The sequence below is a fragment of the Crinia signifera genome, chromosome 6 (genome assembly GCF_055691185.1).
Source record: "Crinia signifera chromosome 6, ASM5569118v1, whole genome shotgun sequence".
Lineage (NCBI taxonomy): Eukaryota > Metazoa > Chordata > Amphibia > Anura > Myobatrachidae > Crinia > Crinia signifera.
In genome coordinates, this window is record NC_139222.1 from 87,348,287 (window position 1) to 87,367,686 (window position 19,400).

The 19,400-nt window shown below is 43.5% G+C and overlaps 1 protein-coding gene across 1 annotated transcript in view; it reads right to left on the reverse strand.

Moving 5' to 3' along the window:
- Positions 1-19,400, reverse strand: part of CHAT (choline O-acetyltransferase) — an 89,568-nt gene that overhangs the window by 65,926 nt on the left and 4,242 nt on the right. The window contains exon 3 of the mRNA XM_083146382.1: positions 3,718-3,909. Within this exon, the coding sequence (XP_083002508.1) occupies positions 3,718-3,909 (192 nt within the window). The remainder of the gene's footprint in view (positions 1-3,717; positions 3,910-19,400) is intronic.

Sequence of the window (19,400 nt, forward strand, 5' to 3'; positions counted from 1 at the left end):
TAGCCTCCAATATTCCACTTTGTTTGTGTTGTAATTACAGTATATGCACTTTATATCTAGTTATTGTTGGACGGTATCTTTATATTAGCTTTGTATGGCACAGCAGACCCTTTGTGGTTAATAATATTAATAAAGTATTGGGAATATTAATAGTGTTACCCATAGAAGCAGGGCCTCATTTGCAGTATATAACAGTAGAGAAATAATGATTTGACACACAACTACTGTAAAGCAATGCGAACCTTAAACACAGGTGTCCTCATAAACAAGCAGATTGTAATATTCTAGATTAAAATGGAAAAATGTTTATGGACTTTGGTGGTTCTACATCAGGGGCCAACCTCATTCAAATCAGAACTGGCAGGGACATGGGAAATGGAAAACACCATGGTCCAGATGCACTAAGCCTCAAAAGTGATAACGTAGAGAGTGATAAAAAGCCAGCCAATCAGCTCCTGCCTGACATTTTTCAAACACAGTCCATGACATGGCAGGTAGGAGCTGATTGGCTGGCTGTTTATCACTCTCCATTTTATGACTTTTGAAGCTTAGTGCATCTGGCCTCATGTCTGTACATATTGGACCTTATTCAGGTCCGTACGCTCGCATGCAAATTCGCACAAGGGACTTTTTCTTCTGAGACTGAGCCCAACAGTTTAAATTCAGGATTTCATTTTGAATTCTATTTCCATTTAATCCTTAGTATTTCACTGGTATGATACTGCTACTATTAAACACTAATTAATTACTACTTTTATTATGTGAACATTTTCAGTATTTTTGCAAGAGAATCATGGAGGTTTATTTAATAGGATGGGATTTCTATTGAAGATGAGATGTGGGCAACCAATCAGATTCTGGGCCAGATGCACTAAGCTTCAAAAGTGATAAAATGGAGAGTGATAAACAACCAACCAATCAGCTCCTGTCTGACATTTTTCAAACACAGTCTTTGAAATGGCAGGTAGGAGGTGATTGGCTGGTTGTTTATCACTCTCCATTTTATCACTTTTGAAGCTTATTGCATCTGGTCCCCTATCTATTCTGGAAGGTGCTAAATAAAAAAAGAGAATCTGATTGGTTGCCCATAGAAACATCCCATCTTCAATACAACTCCCATTTTAGTAAATAAACCCCATAGAATCCTTTGTCCAGACTTACAGATTAGAATGGAGTTTCAAAGCTTGCAACTTCTGTGGCATAATAAACATCTATTGACAGATAGACATTATGGGGCTCATGGAAGATTTTGTTGTAACAAGTGCAGGTGTAAACTAATAAGCAATTGTTTGCATGATGCGTTCACTTGAAATCAGTCTATATTGTAGATGTGCTTCATACTGTCCGTAGTCATAGGTGCCTGCCAGAGTTGGACTGGCCCACCAGAATAATAAAAAAGGGGGAAACTCCCAGTGGGCCCCATGGCCTTACCTCCATTTGTGGCTATGATATATTTTTAGTACATTTCTATTATCAATCTGGTACATTATCATACTGTACATTGATATTGCACTCTCTAAGGGTTAGCCAAACCTCTGCAGCAGCTGGCCACATCCCATCAGGATTTTAGCCACACCCCTTAACAAGGGCCCCTATCACTGCATTTCCCAGTAAGCTCTTCATGTCCCAGTCCGACACTTATGCCAGTGAGGGAAAGATGGGTATAATGTCCCACGACTGAGATCAGTCTGGGAGCATGATCCTCCCAAAGAGCTACAACCACCCCTAAATGTTGCTTACATACTTCAAATTGTCATCAACTACAGAGGGGGCCTGGTTATCAGAGTGGAGTGATCAAGCCCCCACACACTTTGGGCCTTATTCTGATCTGAGCTCAGTACATATTTGTTCGGAAAATGGGCAAAGCCATGTGCACTACAGGTGGAGCAGGTGTAACATGTATAGAGAGAGTTAGATTTGTGTGAGTTATTTTGTTTCTGTGCAGGGTAAATACTGGCTGCATTATTTTTACACTGCAATTTAGATTTCAGTTTCAGCACACCCCACCCAAATGTAACTCTTTTTGCACAGGTTATATCTGCTCCACCTGCAGTGCACATGGTTTTGCCCATTTTCCGAACAAATTTGTACTGCGATCAGATCTGAATAAGGCCCTTAGTCACGACCCAACTGTACCTGAGCCAGACATTTCTCATGGCAGCCTGTCTACTAGTAAATGCTAGAATCATACATGAAAATTAAATGGTGCTCCCGGCCCCCCAGAAAGGTGGGCTAGATTTCCATTGGTACTCAATATAATACTGTAGAAATATTGGTATAGTGAGTGTTAATAAATAATGTAAAAGTTACATTTACCATACAATGAAATAAAATGACAGACACAAAATGAATAAATCGAAATTCAATTATGTTAAATACAACCATTCCATTCGTTAAAAATAGGGATATTATTAAGTGCCATAGGGCCTGATTCAGACCTGATCGCTGGGCAGAAAGAGCCCAGCAATCAGGTAAATGCGACCCTGCTGTCACTGTGTCTGCATAACCCGCCCATGTGTACGGCTGCGAATGCGATCACAGCTGTGCACATAAGGGGAAAACCATTCAAAACTACTCCCCAATGAAGGGTTTTCCCCTCTCGTCTCAGCAACGAGTAAGTCTACACTTACTCATTGCTGAGACTTACTCAGTGTCAATCACCCAGTGGGCAGCCTGTGATGTCTGTCCATCACAGGCTGCCGTCACACAGAGGGCTGCCGCATGCGTACTGAGGAACGTAGGCATGCGTGGTCCTCCGATAATTGGCATTTTTGCAGCGCGGTGTCCAAATCTGAATCGGTCCCATATTCCATAAATAAATTAATGCAAAACGTGCTGTACTAAACTAATAAATAATGATAAAGGTCCACATGCAATCGGGCAATCAGAAGTGAAATCAGATTATGATCCTAATCAGGGCGTATTTTGCATTAAGGAATGAGTAGCTGTTAGATATACCGTAAGAGCCCCTGATCAGCTAATAAGCATCTTTGTCCAGGAATGCTGAATGATATTGAACATTTTGACACATTATTGCCTACCAACCTGGAAGCTGCATTAGGCCCCCTATATTTGGGATAGTCCACCACAGCCCCGGAAAGAGTAGGCGGCTCTCCCACGTGCTGCCCACTTCTTAGTGAAGTGGGCAGGATTGTATGTTACCACCAGTAGAGGAAGCCATGGGAAGGGGACAGGTCTAAATAACTGGATTCCTCCTTTGGCCTAACCCCTGCACCATGGGCCCACAAATTTCAGGTGTTTCCCAATTATAGTAGCGGGGGATCAAGACCATTTGGCCCCAACCCCTTGAAGTGCCCTGCAGTGTGCTCCTCCTTTGTATAGAGACTTACAAAGTATGTTAAGTATATTTTTAAACCCATATCTATGTGTATACTGTATATTTAGCTGCGGGACTTAAATATGTACCATTAGAATCTGCTTATAACAATAAATTTATAGAATGCACTTGATAAATGTTACCCCAAATGTGATTGGTTGGCACTTCTTCACTGGAACATTTCTGCTCTGTTTTCACTGCTACATCTCCTTTACCGTATACTAAGGTGGCTACAAACGGTCATTATTTCTCCATCAAACAACTTCCCTTTAAAAGTTTAAAGGGGGTTTTGTTTCTACAAGCAAATGCTCTTATACAGTATATGTAAGGCACGTATACACATATTTGGTATAAGCCTAGGAAAATTATGGAGCTCTTACCCAATTTTCAGTTTTATCTCTCCTCTCCAGCAGCTTTTGTTGCAGCATTTCCCCATGTCCTCCAGTCACCATAAACCTTTCCACAATCGCTTTGCTTTTGTTATATTGTTCTTCTGACACAAGATGTTTCATGCATTTCAGATACATGTCCATAGTTTGTTGTAAAGGCGGAACAGGCAGTTTGGGTAACTCCTGCACATAACAAAAGATATATCCATCATTTGTAAACATTAACCTTTACAATAATTGTATTTTGAACTATTGCTTGTTCATCTTGCTCAGATCCCCAATCTATCCAACCATGTCCTTATATACAGATGGAGAACCCTTCATTCAGTGCTGGGGCTCACCAGAATGCCCCCTCTGACGAACCGGTGCGCCAGATGACTGGGATGTGCGAGCATCCCACACGCACGCTCGTCCCAGTTACCTTTCCTTGGGGGACGCGAACCCTGCCCGTCTTCACTTCAGGGAGACGGGCAGGGTTAGGGGGGAGTGAGGAGGTGGGATTGGGCATCAGGGACCGGCGGCGAAGCGGTGGTGACCAGCCGGGAGCTCCAAAGTAAGGGGACGCACGCGCGTCTCGTGCACGCGCTTCCCCTTTTGGCAGCTGGCGGGGGGCTGGTGGCTGGCAATTCTACCGCCAGCCCCTGCAAGAATGACAGGCGCTACATCTGTACAGTAGCTAAATGTTTGCTCCAGGTGAAAGAAAGCCTACTGTAGCATCTCCTCTGGATACACTGGAAGCTGCACTCGGAAGAAATTGTAGAAACATTACTGCAATCTCTGTCTACTTCTATCAGGGCTGCTAACTGTATTTACTTCAGGCTTTACTAACACCGTGCAGCCCTGATCTGTTTCATTATTATAGTGAGGGCAAAATTAGACCATTTTGTGGTTCCATTTAATTAATTAAAGTACAGAAGGAGTGTAAATATGGGGATGCTGTCATTTGTCTAACATGTCTGACCTGCTAGTGATTTCCTGGTCTAGGGGCATGGTCAGCTGCCATAGCCTGGCTTACTACATTTATGTATCTGCAGCTAATGCGGGGTTTGTGTGTGTGCTAGTGGAAACTTGTGCCACCCATTTATTTAATTCTGGCCACAGCAAATTGTCATCATTAGTATTTACATCTGCACTAGAACAATACTGGGTGCAACAGACATGTCTGAAATAGGCTTCCCTTCCTCATACACACATCTCAGACTTGCACATAACTTTTGTATACAGTACATCCACCAGCGACGGACTTGGCTACCACATCAGCCCTGGCATTTGTGCACGTGCGCAACGTTTGCATGTGTGCACTGCCTCTCCCGGCCTACAGGAGAGAGGGGAATAGCGGCGTGTCTCTCCTGGACCTCAGCGAGTCCAGCGGCTCTCTCTGTGTGCCGATCGGGAGGCTGAGCCTCCACTTACAAGAAGGAATCAGTCCACCTGGACATCGGCTCCTCTGGCATTTGCCAGAAGTGCCAGATGGCCAGTCCGCCCCTGAAATCCACAACACTCCCATGATACTGACAAGTCAGGGTGATTATACAGTCAGGGTAGAAAGGGAAACAGGGAGACCAGTGCACAGGTGTTTAAATACTGTTAGAATATAATAGCGTAGTATTACAGGTCCACTGTTATAGATTATACAATAAGGAAAATCTTACTGAGGAAGCCAGATGTGAAACGATTGTCTGTGAAAGCAGTTCCCGCCATATGTGGCGGACTCTACAGCAGCACATTGTAGCAGGGACACACGCTGAGTATCCCCCTATTCAGGAAAGGTACCGCTTTGTCTCCCCCTCACTTCTTCCCAACCTTTTCCAAGGCATTCCACCGCAGCACAGCACCAAGGTAAATGACCAAATGCCTCTAAAATTGCCTGTAGTTTAAACAGTTTCTTTGCTGACTGTATGCCGCTCACCTTCCACCTATACAGAATCCTGTACGTAGAAGGCAGCAGCGCATCCAGTACTGACAAGTGATTGTTCCTCTGCTCTCCCCACTTTTTTCACTTCCCCACTGAGTACTTGTCACCCTGGACATGTAAGGGGATCACTCTGCACCTATTCAGGGTGACCCCGATGTGGCTGGGATAGCAGATGCTCATTTCCTCTTTATCCCTGACATCCCTGCAAATTAGACCCACTCACCCAACATACCTTCAAGCCCATTACATTGTGATGGTAGCTGGCAATCACTGAAAGCGTAGCCTCCAACCATTCCTTGCATATGGTATATAAAGTAAGCAGTACCAGTCCAGCTAAAACAATTCAATGAGACTTTGGGCCAGATGTACTAAACTTCAAAAGTGATAAAATGGAGAGTGATAAAAAGCCAGCCAATCAGCTCCTACCTGCAACGTCACAGGCTGTGTTTGAAAAATGTCAGGCAGGAGCTGATTGGTTGGTTGTTTATCACTCTCCATTTTATCACTTTTGAAGCTTAGTGCATCTGGCCCTTTATTCCTTCTTCTCTTACTGATCCAAGGGGAGATTACTATCCATATCCTGAATTAACCACATTGATAATTATTGATTCTCACCTGTTGTTCAAAAATTCAAGAAATACTCTGACGTAATACATAGCTGCGGATAATTTTAGCGCATATTAAATGCCACTATAATGATTATATTATCAACTTATATTTTCACTGGCTAATTGCTTAGAAAACGTAAAAGAACATAGACAGTGTTTTGGAATCTATCGTCTGTAAATACTTTCATTAAGAGCAACTGACACAGTGACCACCATTAGGAGGAGGAAACATTGTCTGACATTTTGTCATAGTTTCTGTATTATATACTCAACACTCTCAGTATGTTTCCTCCATTGGTAGCACAATCTGAGACTGTCAGCCTTTTTCGAAAGCATCTTTCTGCCAGGTAAAATTGTGGGACAACACATCACTAGCACGGGCACCAAATAAGGATTGTTTATTCCATCTGACGTGTGCCACTTAGCATATATTCAGGGCCACCAATAGGGGGTGCTGTGGGTACAGCTGTCCTGGGCCCCGTCCTCTTGAAGGGCCCATGCAGCTTAATTTGCCCACTGCAACCCCCTGACACTCAGTGCGCTGAACAAAGCAGGTCCCAAAGCATAGGCTTATTCAACCCAGGACGTCGGCATCCAAATAAAATGCTGCACCGGCTTTTGAGGCTTAGCCAATCGGAGCTCGCGTACCGGCAGCCAATCAGAGCAGCAGCCGGTATGAGAGCTCTGATTGGCTCACCAGCCGGTGCTGCATTTTAAGTGGCCGCAGGCATTCTGAGTTGAAGAATCCAGCAGGAGCCGGGTTACGGGAAGTCAAGTTATGGGGGGGCTGGACTGGTGATGAGTTCCAGGCCCCAAAATTCCTGATGGCAGCCCTGCATACATTATGTTTTCCCTTCTTCACAAAAAATCAGGCATGCGGCGATGGCGATTGTTCTTACACCAATATTTCTTCTTTGTCTATAGCATACAATTAAATTACTCCTATAATGGTATCTTTTTGAGTCATAAACTCAGCCTCCATGGACCATATCTTTCACTCCATGGGCATAAACTCAGGCATGTGTTTTTTTCAGGAAAAAATAAAGAGAGAATCTCTCTTAGTTTCAAACTTGATTTCAAGGTGCATAAAACAGTGGTGACTGGAAGTTGGAAACATTGGACGGTACCTGGAAGCGCGCAGTGGCCACATGCGCAGGAACCTCACCTCCAAAACAGAAATCTCAGTCCACAAAGGTTGGCACCCCTCTCCACTGACGCGTTTTGATAGGTACTCCTATCTTTGTCAAAACGCATCGGTGGAGAGGGGTGCCAACCTTTGTGGACTGAGATTTCTGTTTTGGAGGTGAGGTTCCTGCGCATGTGGCCACTGTGCGCTTCCAGGTACCGTCCAATGTTTCCAACTTCCAGTCACCACTGTTTTATGCACCTTGAATAAAAGTTTGAAACTAAGAGAGATTCTCTCTTTATTTTTTTCCTGAAAAAACACATGCCTGAGTTTATGCTCATGGAGTGAAAGATATGGTTCATGGAGGCTGAGTTTATGACTCAAAAAGATACCATTATAGGAGTCATTTAAGTGTATGCTATAGACAAAGAAGAAATATTGGTGTAAGAACAATCGCCATCGCCGCATGCCTGATTTTTTGTGAAGATTGTCGTTAAAAAAGGACTGCGTGTTGGGCCTAATTTGAAGGCTTGGCAGAAGGTGTTGGGTAGCGCCTTGGGACTTTTCATTTCTTGTTTTATTATGTTTTCCCTTGTCCAGGCATCATGTACAGTATATGGTTGATTTAAAATGGAAGGCTGAATCATGGATACATATCCTGCAGATATCTTGTTACAATGTTTCAGCTTTAGGACTATTTGTATCTGGTTTGTTTTTACTTTCAGATAACTTTCTACACAGCCTACAACAACATTGAATTTAACTATTACTACACTAGGCTGAGTGACCAGCCAAACACTTAACAGTTTGATTCTACTTTTTACTATTTTTTCATAGGGGCTAAAGAAGTGCTCTACCCACCATGAATTTACTTTGTATGTTATCGTATGTTCATGTGTTGCCTTTATGTATATATGCGTGTATGTGTGGCAAATTTGTAACAAATTAATATTAAAAGTTACATTTTAACAATCCCATCATCTCATATTAAGGGACGTTCTCTCACTATCTAATAAATTACAGTATTTACCCTATTTAGGACTTTGCCACTATATTGTATATATGTCCAAGTGTACAGTCATTACATCATAAATCTACACATATATTTCTCTTTCGTCCATCCTGGTGACACAGCTCGACATTGGGATGTAGTAGGGTCCGCAGGAGCCAATGCACCTATGCTGACTTCTTTGAGAGCAGGCTCCTCCCTTCTGCATCCCATAATGCTCCAGTTCCTTTTAGGTGCCCACAGGAGTGGGTGCTGTGCTGAACTGGCTGCTGTCTGCAGCCATTTTGTGAGAGCAGCTAGGTGTTTTTTATTTTATTCATTCACTAGTTAGTACAGGCTTTCCAGTGTGTTACTTTTTCTGGAAGTTCACACACACTGAGAGCGCAGTAGAGGCTGACAGAAGCGTCAGCGCTCTGTATAAAGAGAGCTGCAGCTGCGTTACCTACACAGCGCTTCAACCTCTGTTGCAGAGAGGTTGTCCTTAGCCCCGGGGGCGTCCTGAACCGGCTCCTTGCATAGAAGGGGATCGTGGGGTATGGACCCCCTGTGATGGCGGCTGCCATCTTGAAAGGGCTTATAGACTAAAATCCCACTAGGGAGGTGAAGTCTATTACAGGAGTCCAGCGCTGCTGGACAACTTCTAGTGTTCGCTGTCTGGGGGAGTCACCGGAGGTGAGGAGAGACACTTTGTAGGAACGGCTGATGGAGGAATGGGGCCAAGAGGTTTCCCTCCTCGTTGAAGCAGAGACTGGGTCTCTTCCTACACTCTGTTTGGCGCCATTTTCTCTCCATACTGAGGAGCTGAAGTATGGATTACACTGCAGAACTGAGTGAAAGTCTCTCCTGGGCAGCGTCTTCCCTGGTGATCGCGGAGGATCTATTGCAGTAGAACAGTCAGATAAGTACACTGTACTTTATTCTTAGCAAACAAGTGTTATACTGCTGCTCATGGGGAAAGGATGCCTGCCATGTTAATTTTCTGCTGATTATGTAGTGTAAATTAACATTTTTACAGATGGATTAGGGGGATTTGTGCCCCTCATGTGAGTCTGTGCATAGTGGGCCTCTAGCCCAGAGGTCTGAGCAGCCTGTACCCAGGGCCGGCTCTACCACTAGGCAGCTTTAGGCAGCTGCCTAGGGCGCTGGGATCCAGGTGGGGCGCCACCAAGTCTAAAAATATATAAATCAAGGATATCTATGAGGATTCTTGTTGTACTTAATGCAGATAAGGGCTGTGAAACTTCTAAGACCTCACCTCCATACTTTCTCTTGAGACATACTTCCCTACTTTGCGGCCACCTCCTCCTTGTACTCTGTTGTGGGTGGCACATGATTAAGTATTTTTTGATGTGGGGGTCAGGAGGGGAGAGTAGGTTGAAGTATTGCCTAGGGTGCTGAGAAGCCTTACACCGGCCCTGCCTGTACCTGTGTGGACAGCTGGCCTGAGGAGGTCTAGGATTGCCATGGCAACGCCGTAGACTAATAGGCTTGGAATAGGCAGGGAGATAATTTAGAAAAATCTCCTCTGCCTTTTTTCTTCCCAATCCTTCGGTGACCTCTATTAAAACTCCATCTCATGGAGTTCCTGCTTATTGCAGGGTATGCAGGGCACTACTAGGTGTGTCCATAAAATGACTGCATTTAAGGAGCAGTGTGCAAGGCTCCTGAGGTAAATTACCCCAGACGCCCCTTATTTACACCTCCCCTGCTGAATTTAAATTCTGATAATGAGGTGTGTGTCCTGGGGACACCTTAAGGGAAGAAATCCTATCTCTGTTATTGAAGATTTGATTCTAGCAGTTAAGCAGGCTTTGAATCTCTCAGAGGAGAAAAATAGGTCCAGCGCAGAGTAATTTAGTGTCACTTTAAGAATCATAGAAGACACCTGCTATCAGGTTTCTCATGCCCAATAGGCTGCATTCATATACAGTACCTAGTGCTCCAGGAGCACATAAAATTGGGAGAAAAGACCCCTCTGGTGGAGGCGCCCTCATCTGTACAAGGGGGTATTGTTTTTAAGGACCCCATAGACAACAAAAAAAAAAGATTTGAGGCGTCCTACGGATGGGTAAAGGGATAGGTTTTTACCTTACGCCCTATCTAGACCTGCTTGGATGTTCTAAGGCCATGATAAAGTGGGCCTATGCCTGGTTTACTCAACTTCCGTCTGACACAGTAGCTTTTGCTTTGACTGAACTGTTAAAGTGAGCTGCAGAGTACTTTTGTGTAGCTGGGAAAGAAGCGCCAATATGGCATAAGGGCTGCCAGCTCTCATTTTGATGCTTGGAAAGCTGACAGTGAATCCAAGAAGTCTCTAGAGGTTTGGCCTTTTAGGGAGAAATTCTGTTTGGAGTGGAACTCTATTCCACCTTTATACAGGCCACAGGGGGAAAGAGCTCTTGCCTTCCCGCCACGTCTAAGCATTCATTGTCTAGGTTGGAGTTTTAGTCAAACCTTTCACCCCCCCCCCCCCCTTTTACAGGGGGTGCTTCCAAAAGAGTACAGACAGGTAAAGGAAAAAGGCCTTTTAATAAAGGAAAGGCTCCCAGGTCACGTTTTGGGACCTTGGCAAAGGACCACCCTTCCAATGGGAGGTTGGCCCTCTTGGGGGCGGCAACATCGCTTTTCAAGAGGGGATGATGATCCCGCTGCATCAGGGGGGATTTTATTCTGTTCTTTTTTCTTTAGTCCCCAGTCCGGTCGGTAACGTCAGACCCATTCTAAGCCTGAAGTCTTTAAACTCACTTCTGTGGATGGCTCTCTTCAGGATGGAATCTCTGAGGTCGGTGCTCATAAGCATAGAGCCTGGAGAGTTTCTAGCGTCAGTGGATATCTTATTTACATGTGCCTGTAGAGAGTGGTCATCAATTTTTTTCTGCGTTTCGCAATAGGAGAAAAATATCTGCAGTTTTGGGCTCTACCTTTAGGGTTAGCCACAGCTACGAGAGTTTTCACAAAAGTGAGGGCTGTCATGACAGCAGCTCACAGGCTAAAGAAATTGTAATTATTCCTTTATTGGACGACCTCTGGGTCAAGGCCAAATCCACAGAAAGAGTTGCAGGATCATCTGTCAATGGCAGCACAGTTTATCAGAGATAAGGGGTGATGTTAATTCTTCCAAAGTCTCATTTAACACCCTCTCAGAAATTTCTGTTGTTTGGTGTGATCTTGGTCACACATCTTCATTGTGTGTTTCTTACAGTGTCCAAGGCACTAAACTTTCACCGGTTGGTGCGGTCGATTCTTCATTCGCAGAATCTAAAAATTTGGCAGGGTTTAAAACTGTTATATATGGCAGTGTCCTTGGAAACTCGGATGTAGGTGAGGTTTCTCTCAAGACCCTTACATGGAACATTCTGGCCTGTTGGTCAGGGAACACAAAAACCATGAAACAGGGAACTCTGTTGCTGTTTCAGGAGACAAGAAGCTCATTGATCTGGGGGACAGTCTCTGCAAATGGGGCAGTTCCTCCGCTCATGACCGATGCCGGTCTCAGGGCAGGGGAAGGCGATGATTCGGCACCTCAGACTTCAGGGTCTGTGGTCCAAAGAATCCAAATCTATCAAATACATTCAGACAAAGACACGACTTTGGCTTATTTAAGTCATGAAGGCGGTACTCGCACCAGGATGACTATGTGGATAGTCTCGCGCATTTTTCAGTGGAAAGAGGTGAACATGCTAGATTTGTCAGGGGTGTTCATTCCGTGGTTCCGGAATGTGGGAGCGGACGTCCTCAACAGTGCAGTTCTGCTGTGGGGAGAGTGGATGTTACACAGAAAGTTTTCAGTAACTAATGTCTCTTTGGGGGTCTCCCAGACTTGATTGCATACAAACGCAAAGGGGTATATCCAAGAGAGGATATAAAGTAATCTCCCAGGTGTGGCACAGCCTTCTATTGACAGAATAGTAACTCTGTTAAAATTATATTTTATTAAATAAAGTAGGTCCTTTTTGTTGGACCTAAATGACACGAGACATAGACAAACAACATAGACGTGGTTCCCACCTATGTCAACAGTGACAAAGTGGGAGTAAATAATGCATAGAATTATGAGAAAGCAGTGAAAATATGAGCTTTTGTGAATGTTTGCAAGTATGAAGAGAAACAATTAAAAAATTGAGCCTATACAGGTAATATGTAATCTCTATGTCAATTTTGCAGACAAGATGCCTCAGGTTGCCACAAAGTAATACAATGGGAATAGTGTAACAATATTACATAATGATTTTATAACATCCAGTTAATCCTGGTTACCGCAGCTAAGTATCTGTCACTCAGAGAGTGTTAGCTAGTGGTGAGATGTGTGGGTAAATAATGCTGAAAGACCTGTGATTAGATAAGGTGGCCGCTTAGTTACAGGCTTTTATCTGTGGAATAGAGTAATAGCAGGTAGAGAAGAAGTTGTATAAAGTGAATTATATACTTGAGTTCAATTTACTCAAGGAGTGGCTGCTGCCTGCGCATGTGACAATGGTCAGTGAATGCGCAGTTGAGAGGACTCCAAGGGTGTCACAAGTATGAGAATTAAAGAAAGAGGAGGTTTCTGCTATTGCCAGGGGTAACCTGTTTGGCTCTGCTGTACATGAAACAGCGCAGAGTCAATATAGGGGCCCCTGGGAATGAGAGAACCTAGAAATGGAGATTGAGTATAGAATACAGCTCACTGGGATCCCTGGTGCGTGCTGCTGCCCATTGTGTACAGTAATAACTGTAGTGAACAACGGTTGAGTGATGACATCTTGGTGGTGAGGTATGGAAAGAAGTATTAAATAGGCTTAGGCATGTGGTCCTCAGAAGTCCTCAGTGTAGTCCCTGTTGTCAAAAAATGGCATTGCAGGGAGTAAACACATTGCTCCCTGCAATGCCATTTTTTGACAACCTTTTGTGGCAACCTTTTCCCCATTAACTATATAATACAAACACAATCGTCAGGTCTCCAGGTTCTACTCTCGGATCACGAATCCGACCGAGGGGACAGTGGTTGTCATGACAGTTCCAAGGTGTTTCACTCTGGCCTAGGCATTCACCCCGTTTTCTATTATTAGTCAGATTCTTAAGTGGAGTGAGGACACAGGTGGTGCAAGTCATGCTGTCCTGAACTGGCCCAAGAGGTCAGGGTATTTAGACATACTAAGGTTGAAGATGACCTACGGGTGTCTTCTTATTCTTCACCCAGGCTTATTCAGTCAAGGATCTTATCTACACCTGGACTTAGCTCGTCTCAAATTTTGACGACCTGGCTCTTGAGACATCCCTTTTAAGGAAGAAGGGTTTCTCAGTTGCTGTTATCCAACTCATACTTTGGGCTCGCAAGCCGTATTGGCAGTTTATTCACCTTTGTGTTTGAATGATTTATATCAGGTGGTGTGTATGTCAGAAAGTACACATTTCCAGGTTCTAGGTCGCTTGACTTTTGGAGTTTTCTCCAGGATGGGTTTGCAGCAGAGTTTAGTCTGCAGTCATTAGAGGTACAATTGCCTGCATTATCCATATGCTTTCAGAATAGAGTCCTGGCCAGAAGTACAGACCTTTTTACAGGGAGTTATAAGACTCCAGACCCCATATAGGCAGCCAGGGGTGCCTTGGGACCTGTTCTGGTATGGTCGATTTTACTAAAACCACAGTGGGAGCCTTTAAGGTCGGCTGATCGTAATTATCTTTCAAGGAAAATTTCCTTTTCTGGTAAGATAAGACGGTTTTCAGAACCGTATCGAAGTTTTCTACCTAGGTAGTATCACTTTTTCCATTTACACCAGGAGTTTGGTTTCCGGTGTTTTCTCCTCTTGAGGAGGTAGAAAAAAAAAAAAATTAAAACAAAATGGGACATACTTCGCGCTTTGCGCATTTATGTGGACAGGGTAAAGGATGTTTGCAAAAATGACTGTTTTGCTAGTTCTATATGACGTACATAAGAGAGGGTGGTCTGTTTCCAAGCAGACTTTTCCTAGACGGTAACGGTCGGTGTTTACCTTTGCTTACACTACGGTAGGCAGAATGTTTTCCATAGGATTAATGTCTTTACCACTAGGATAGTGGCTTTTTTCTTGGGCTGTGCGTCTTTGGGACCACAGTGGGGAAGTTATGCAGGGCTGCCCCCTGGTCATATGTTTTTTCTTGCCTTTACCAAAGTCTATAGGTTCATGAGTTTGCGTCGGAGGATGCTTAATTTGGGCAAAGCAGTGATGAGAACTGTAAGCCTGAGCGTACCCTCCCAAAGAACTGGCTCGTGAATGTCCCAATGTCGAGCTGTGTCACCAGGAAGGGCGAAAGAGAAAAGGGGATTTTTGTTAGAAATTACCATTCAAATCCCTTTCTCTGAGTCCATCCTGGTGACACAACGATCCCTGCCTTACGCTCAGTAAGTATACTGGAGAAAAGCAAATGTAGTTCCACTGCACAAAAGCGGAAGCAAAGAAGAAGCAAGTAACTACAGACCAGTGAGCCTTACATCAGTAGTAGGGAAAATAATGGAAAAACTATTAAAAGAAAGAATAGTGGAATATCTTAAATTAAACAACTTACAGGATCCAAAACAGCATGGTTTTACTGCAGGGAGATCATGCCAAACAAGTCTCATTGACTTTTTTGACTCCGTGACCAAAATACTAGATGAAGGGGGGCTGTAGATGTGGCATATCTAGACTTTAGTAAGGCATTTGACACTGTCCCACATCGCAGGCTGCTAAATAAACTTGAAAGTGTGGGATTGGATTATAAAACAATTAAATGGATAAGAACCTGGTTGCAGGATAGGAAACAGACAGTTGTAGTAAATGGAGTGCATTCTATGGAGGGACATGTTACCAGTGGAGTACCCCAGGGATCTGTACTTGGACCAGTGCTCTTTAATATCTTTGTTAGTGACATTGCAAATGGTATTGAAGGGAAAGTATGCCTTTTTGCAGATGATACAAAGATATGCAACAGAGTAGACACACCAGGAGGGGTAAATCAAATGACTGATGATCTAAGTAAACTTGAGAATTGGTCAAGAGAATGGCAACTACAGTTTAATGCTAAAAAATGCAAAATTATGCACTTGGGACTCAAAAACCTAAAGGCTCAATATAGTATCAAGGGTACTATAATGGAAACTACTGAGGAGGAAAGAGATCTAGGAGTCACTATTTCAAGTGACTTAAAGGCAGGGAGGCAATGTAACAAAGCAATGAGGAAGGCTAGTCAGATGCTTGGTTGCATAGGGAGAGGAATCAGTAGCAGAAAAAAAATGTAATAATGCCACTTTATAGGTCATTGGTACGACCTCATCTAGAATACTGTGTCCAGTTCTGGAGACCATATCTTCAGAAGGATATAAATACATTGGAGAGTGTACAAAGAAGGGCAACTAAAATGGTTTATGGCCTACATCACAAAACTTACCTGGATAGACTAAAAGATCTTAACATGTATAGTTTGGAGCAGAGAAGGGAAAGGGGGGACATGATAGAAATCTTCAAATATATCAAGGGTTTTAACATAGTACAGGTGGGAAATTTTCTTCAAAGGAAAACAAGTAATAAAACACGAGGACATGCACTTAAACTGGAGGGAGGTAGGTTCAGGGGAAATGTTAGAAAGAATTACTTCACAGAAAGGGTAGTGGATAAGTGGAATAGCCTCCCATCAGAAGTGGTAGAGGCTAAGACATTAGAACAATTTAAACATGCTTGGGATAGGCAAATGAATATCCTTACAAAGAAATAAGGATTAAAAAGGGTTGAGTTTACCTGAAGGGTAAAAAAAGGGGCAGACTAGATGGGCCAAATGGTTCTTATCTGCCGTCAAATTCTATGTTTCTATGTTTCTATACTGTTTATGCGTTGTCACGTTATTGGTTATGTGGATTGTGCATAATAAAATGTTCAGGCGTTATATTGAGTTATGTATCCTAGTGTGCTTTAGAAGTTGAACTGAAGCATCATGGGATGCAGAAGGGAGGAGCCTACTCTCAAAGAAGTCAGCATAGGTGCCTTGGCTCCTACGGACCCTCCTACATCCCAATGTCGAGCTGTGTCACCAGGATGGACTCAGAGAAAGGGATTCGAACGGTAAGTTCTTACAAAAATCCCCTTTTTCCGATTATATGTTGTTTATCTTTTTTCCAAAACAAGAGTGCCCCAACAAAAAAGAGAGTCTTTGTTTCTCACCCAACCATAAGTCAGGGTGATTACATGCAATTGTGTTCATGCCCCAAAATGCTCTAAAACCATTTAAGTGGTTCTGGCATAGAACATAACACACATACACAGACATTTTGTCATTATTTAAACAAATGCCTGTACCATGACAGTTAGGAGCTAATTGGCTGGTAGTTTATCTCTGTCCACTTTATCACTCCAAAGCTAGATAGACCCCAAGGTTTCTTGTGGCCACTAAAGTGTATACACACTTGCTGATGCAGGTGATGAACAACTGTGGGAGCCATGCTGCATTCTGCAGCATGGTCCTTATTAATGATCCGCTTCATTGTCTATGCATGCAGAGATGACGGATGAGTTTGTTAACGACCCACAAGAAAACACATTGGCCTTCATGTATAGCATACACACTGGGAGAGAAGAGCAATATCGCTCAGAAGGGATAAAATGAGTGATATTGCTCATTGAATCCCCACGTGTGTAATGGGCTTCTTATAGAACCACTGCTTTGCGGTTAATTTACATTTGGATGCAGGGCCGGACTGGCCATCTGGCACTTTTTGTGCAGAAAGTTCTTACAACTTAGAAGTTGTAAGAACTTTCTGCAATAGCGGTGCAGACTCTGAGCCAGCTGCCACGCTGCCCCCCCCCCCCGTCATGATGCTGCGCCTCCCCCCCCCGTCATGATGCAGCGCCACTCCCACCATCATGAAGCGGACGTCCTGAGCCCGCTGTAGTGGCGGGATGGAGCTTCACCGACTTTCACCCTGCCTGGCTCTCCCCCTTCCACCCAACCTGCTGCCCTTCTACTGCAGCCGCTGGTGCTCTGTTCTGTAGAGAGTAGCCAGTCAGCCAGCCAGCCACTGGAGAGAGCAGCTATCCGGCCCACACACAGGCACACAGGTAAAACCATCTGTATCAGGATGCACTCCGCCTGCTATTCTGGGTGGGGTGGTGGGGGTGGGTCAATATATTTGACAATTGTCAACATAAAAAGTGTCTTTTCAATGCTATATGAAAAAGAGCTGCACTTTTTACTGTTACTGTAAGGATTGTGTCATATTCTGTAAAGGTGCGTTACGGTGTGTTGTGTGTGTGTCCTAATGTGTAATGGGCATAACGGATTGTGTCATAGTCTGTCATGGGCATCACGGTCTGTGCCATACCGTGTAATATGCATAACGGTGTGTTTCATAATATGTAATGGACAATACAGTGTGCGGCAATGTGTAATGGGCATAACGGTGTGTTCGATAATGTGTAATGCCTCCTTTTTATGAGGCCATGCCCCCTTTTCACGTGCGGCTTCGCCGCGCAAGGGTCCCGCCTACTTTAGGTGGGCTTGTCTGCTCAAAATGCCAGGGCTAATTTCTCGGCCCTGTTTGGATGTACTGTAAGTAGTTTTTATGACACACCTTTCAGCTGTAGCTGGACACGTCCTCTTACTAACACTGAGCTTATAGATACAGTAGTACTTTCACAATCTCCCTGAAATGCTTATTCAAAAGTCAGCATGTATGAATCAAACCCTGGCTATGAACTCTGTGTGGCCTAATGGTCACTTTCATATCCACTGTGTGCTATCTTACATATATTATAATATATATATATATATATATATATATATATATATATATATATATATATATATATAAAATAAGTATATAACACTGTGTAAAGTTTTAAGCAGGTGTGGAAAGATTTATGCAAAGTAAGATTGCTATTGAAAAATAAAAATATATTGAATCAAATCAAGGTTATTCCAAACACCTTGTAAAACTAACTGACCCTCTTATGTGGATGTAGGCTTGCTCAGATCCTTCTATTTATAGACAGAGCATCCCTCTTCCTTGCAGGGCCTGGCGGTAGATTTGCCAGCCGCCAGCCCCTGCCAGCCACCAGAAGGGGCACTTGTGTCCCCTTACAATGGAGTTCCCCCGGTTTCCCCGCTGCCTTGCTGCCAGTCCCCAATATGGTCCTCCACCTCCTCATTTTCTTTTACAATCAGAAATCTAGATGACCGGACTGTATAAAATGAAAGAGATAAGGGTCCAACAAATTGGGGTCCCTTCCAAATGTTTTTTTTTTTTTACAACCAGTAGTGTATTCCTTTTACCATAATAACGCCATATTCATTATGGATGGAATACAAAAAGTTAAATAGGCCTGGAAGCTCCTCCCCCTCTTCAGACAATATTGTGTACAAACAATGATTCATTCACTTTTCTTAAAAATGTAGGAATCCTACCTACTGTATTAAGGTGTTCTCATCATAGAATTTCTATGTGAGCCCAAGGGTACCTCTCAGTTAGGAGATGTGTTCCCAATTCATGCTCAGCATGGAAAAATTCTGACTGCAGCCGCGAACACCATAGGTGTCTATGCATTCCTGACCTTAGCCACTACAGATAACTTTAGCAAGTTGTAGCATATGTTCTACAGTTTGAAAAAGCGGCATCAAGGGCCGTGCTGCATGCGTGGTCAGGAGTCCTGGCACTTAAGTGTATGCATAACAGGGGCAGTGTGTGTGCTGATTAATATATGCCGGTAGTGTGCAGTAGTTACATACAGCAATGAGATTTTGGGTGCTAATTTCGTGCCCAAAACGCAATTATTGGTAGTCTTATCTTGTTGTATTTAAATGACTACAGGGGTTATAGATAATGATTCAAAGCTTAACTTGGATATAGGACATAAAGGAGAATGGACAGTTAAATATAATAAGCCTTCAACAGTGCAATTCTTGATCAGAAACAAAAAAAGATGCCAGGTCTGAGGAGTGGCAGGGATGCCAAAAGGAGGGGCACCTCCCTGGATAGGAAAACAAAAAAAATGAACCCTTAGTATCTAAGAAATTAGCCATGCAATACAT